A 2,409-nucleotide genomic window follows, 5' to 3' on the forward strand; every position below is an offset into this window, starting at 1 on the left:
TATTAGAATATAGAATTTAAAAACATTTGTAAGAAAATCTCATATTAAGCATCTGTTTGCTAAAACTCTGTAAGCACATTTTTTCAGCAATGAAATGCAGATAATATCTAACACAGGCTGTTTTAATTCATCACAGGTAAGGAATAATTGCTTTCCTTGAATTATTTTGTTTAGTTATCATACAACATTTTCAAATGGGTTGATTTTTATAAACTCCTGTTCTCTTGTAAAAAATGATGGTTAAAAAACTAACACATGGTACATTCTTCTTATATGTTAAGTATATAATCACACAATTTGTCCATAGATCCTTCGCTTTATCAGGAATGAGACAGAAATATTTGAGAAATAGACATGGTTCTCAAGTGTATCTTAACAGTGTGCCACTGACTCTATTTCTAGATCAGGGAGGCAGCGTGCTGATTAGAGAAGGCTTGTGAGTCGCCCTATTCCTATTCCATGACAAATGCATGAATGAAATTCAACTGTACTCCTCCTTTCCTTAAAACCTGGATACAGATTGAGATTGCTTCTCAGTGATTCACTACAGGACAACACTAATAAATGATCATAAAGCTGACACTTGCCGCCCATCTCTACCACACGTGGATGCTCCCTTTCACCCATCCTGAAACTCCTTCTTAGAATTAGAGTGTTGCTCCAACTCAGTTCTTGCAGACCTCTCATCATGACCTTCAACACATTTCTAATTTTGTGTTCTCAGTGAAATTTAAGTTCTTAAACTAATTTTGTTCTTAGACAATGGGTGCCCCACATGGTTCATGACCTTACCACTATAAGCTGGCATGGAGCAAATTTTTCTTGTAATTGAGAATTATAAATATCCCCTATTGTAGCTTTCACATTTTCCTTGTAAAACATGCAGAACCAAAGCTTTGTAACTGAATTTGTCCTCCTGGGGCTTTCACAGAATCCCAAAGTTCAGAAAATAGCATTTGTTGTATTCTTATTTGTATACCTAGCAGCTGTTGGGAGCAACTTGCTAATTCTAGTGACCATCCTCTGTAGCCCTGCCCTGCTGGGCTCCCCCATGTACTTCTTCTTGGCTTTCCTGTCTTTCCTGGATGCCTGCTTCTCCTCCGTCATCACGCCGAAGATGATTGTGGATTCCCTCAATGAGAAGAAAACCATCTCTTTTGAAGGCTGCATGACCCAGATCTTTGCTGAACATTTCCTGGCTGGTGCAGAAGTGATCGTCCTCACGGTCATGGCCTATGACCGCTATGTGGCCATTTGCAAGCCTCTGCACTACTCTTCTATCATGAACTGGAGGCTCTGTGGGATCCTGGTGGGGGTGGCTTGGACAGGTGGTTTCTTGCATTCCGTCATCCAAATGCTTTTTACTTTCCAGCTTCCCTTTTGTGGCCCTAATGTCATTGATCACATCATGTGTGACTTGTACCCATTGCTGAAGCTGGCCTGCACTGATACTCACATCTTTAGAATTGTGGTGACTGCAAACAGTGGGCTGATCTGTATTGTCATCTTCTCTTTGTTGCTTGTCTCCTACAGTGTTATCTTACTCTCTCTGAGAACACATAGTGCTGAAGGGCGGGGAAAAGCTCTCTCTACCTGTGGGTCTCACATTACTGTTGTGATTTTGTTCTTTGCCCCTTGCATTTTTATGTACGTAAGACCTCCATCTGCTTTCGCCTCTGATAAGGTAGTGGCAATATTTTGCACTGTTCTAACTCCCTTGCTCAATCCTTTGATTTACACTTTCAGGAATAAAGACATGAAAAATGCCATGAAGAAATTGTGGAAACAGTTGGTGTTGGTTTCTAATAAAAATTAAAATTTGGAATGGGTGTTTGGAAAAGTAGTCAAACTGTTACTTGAAACACCTGCATCCCTCCTGGTAGTGGCTGGTTTGAGTCAGAGCTCCTCTCCTTCTGATCCAGCTTCCTGCTCATGCACACTCCAGTTCATGGCTCAGGTTCCTTGGTGTCTACAGCACACATGGGGCATTCAGATTGAGTTTGAGGCTCCAGTCTTTGGGCTAACCCAGCTGTAGCTATTGCAGGCAATTGGGGAGAGAACCTGAACACCAGAACTCTGTCTCTCCCTGTCTGTCATTCTTTCTTTCAAATAGTAAGTCAAAATAAATAAATATAATTTTAAAATAAAACATTAAATGTTTTAAAAGCTTTAAATTGAGAATAAAAAATCAAAATGGGGCCCACCATGATGGCATAATATGTAAAGCTACACAATTATTGTTAGTGAAAATTTTTAAAAAGTGCCAGTTCATGAATATTCCCCAATTCCTGGTATTAAAATAATTCTGTATTTCCCCAGAGTGGAACAACAAGGAAATGCAACTCTAAGGGGCAACTTCTTAGCTCTTCTAACACTGCATATGCTTTAATGAGTTTCAAACTTTGCGAT

At 39.8% G+C, this 2,409-nt stretch overlaps 1 protein-coding gene across 1 annotated transcript; it reads left to right on the forward strand.

Moving 5' to 3' along the window:
• The first annotated feature begins 880 nt into the window (after nt 1-880).
• Nucleotides 881-1,816, forward strand: LOC100338298 (olfactory receptor 4C15-like). The gene has a single exon (XM_002709117.3). The coding sequence runs from the start codon at nt 881-883 to the stop codon at nt 1,814-1,816; it is 936 nt and encodes a 311-aa protein (XP_002709163.3).
• The last annotated feature ends 593 nt before the right edge of the window (nt 1,817-2,409 follow it).

This window comes from Oryctolagus cuniculus, chromosome 1 (genome assembly GCF_051225735.1).
Source record: "Oryctolagus cuniculus isolate XC-2025 breed Fujian yellow rabbit chromosome 1, ASM5122573v1, whole genome shotgun sequence".
NCBI classification, from domain to species: domain Eukaryota; kingdom Metazoa; phylum Chordata; class Mammalia; order Lagomorpha; family Leporidae; genus Oryctolagus; species Oryctolagus cuniculus.

Coding starts and splice junctions, on each gene's coding strand:
- LOC100338298 (XM_002709117.3), top strand. CDS start 881: ATGCAGAACCAAAGCTTTGTAACTGAATTTGTCCTCCTGGGGCTTTCA.